The sequence below is a fragment of the Eimeria mitis genome, genomic scaffold (assembly GCF_000499745.2).
Source record: "Eimeria mitis Houghton genomic scaffold, Emh_scaff528, whole genome shotgun sequence".
Lineage (NCBI taxonomy): Eukaryota > Apicomplexa > Conoidasida > Eucoccidiorida > Eimeriidae > Eimeria > Eimeria mitis.
In genome coordinates, this window is record NW_013573559.1 from 16,461 (window position 1) to 16,831 (window position 371).

Below are 371 nucleotides of genomic sequence, written 5' to 3' on the forward strand. Positions count from 1 at the left end.
GCAGCAGCAGCAGCAGCAGCATGAGGCTGTCGCGTTTTGATCGTCGTTGGTTTTTTCATCACTTTCGTCTTGTTTGTTTTTTTAGCTGTCTCCGATGGAGACAGAGGTTTGCTGCTGTTTGCATGCGGGGGTCTCCTCCTCCTGCTCCCCCCAATCCTTTGCTGCTGCTGCAGCTGCTGCTGCAGCGTGCTGCAGCAGAAGCAGATGGCTGGCGCTCGCCCCTCAGGCGTGTCTGTGAAGGAGATACTGCTGCTGCTTCTCCCCTTGTCTTGGGTGTCTTGGGCTTTCGCTGTCTCCAGCAGCAGCAGCAGCAGCAGCAACTTGTTTCTGAGGTGCTGCTGACAGACGGCTTCTACTGGATCAGTGGCAAG

General features: G+C 56.3%; 1 protein-coding gene across 1 annotated transcript in view; it reads left to right on the forward strand.

The window, feature by feature from the left end:
* EMH_0015170 (BRCA2 repeat-containing protein, putative) overlaps positions 1-371 on the forward strand; it is a gene marked incomplete at both ends in the record, with an annotated part of 3,759 nt that overhangs the window by 419 nt on the left and 2,969 nt on the right. The window contains one exon of the mRNA XM_013500324.1: positions 86-332. Within this exon, the coding sequence (XP_013355778.1) occupies positions 86-332 (247 nt within the window). The remainder of the gene's footprint in view (positions 1-85; positions 333-371) is intronic.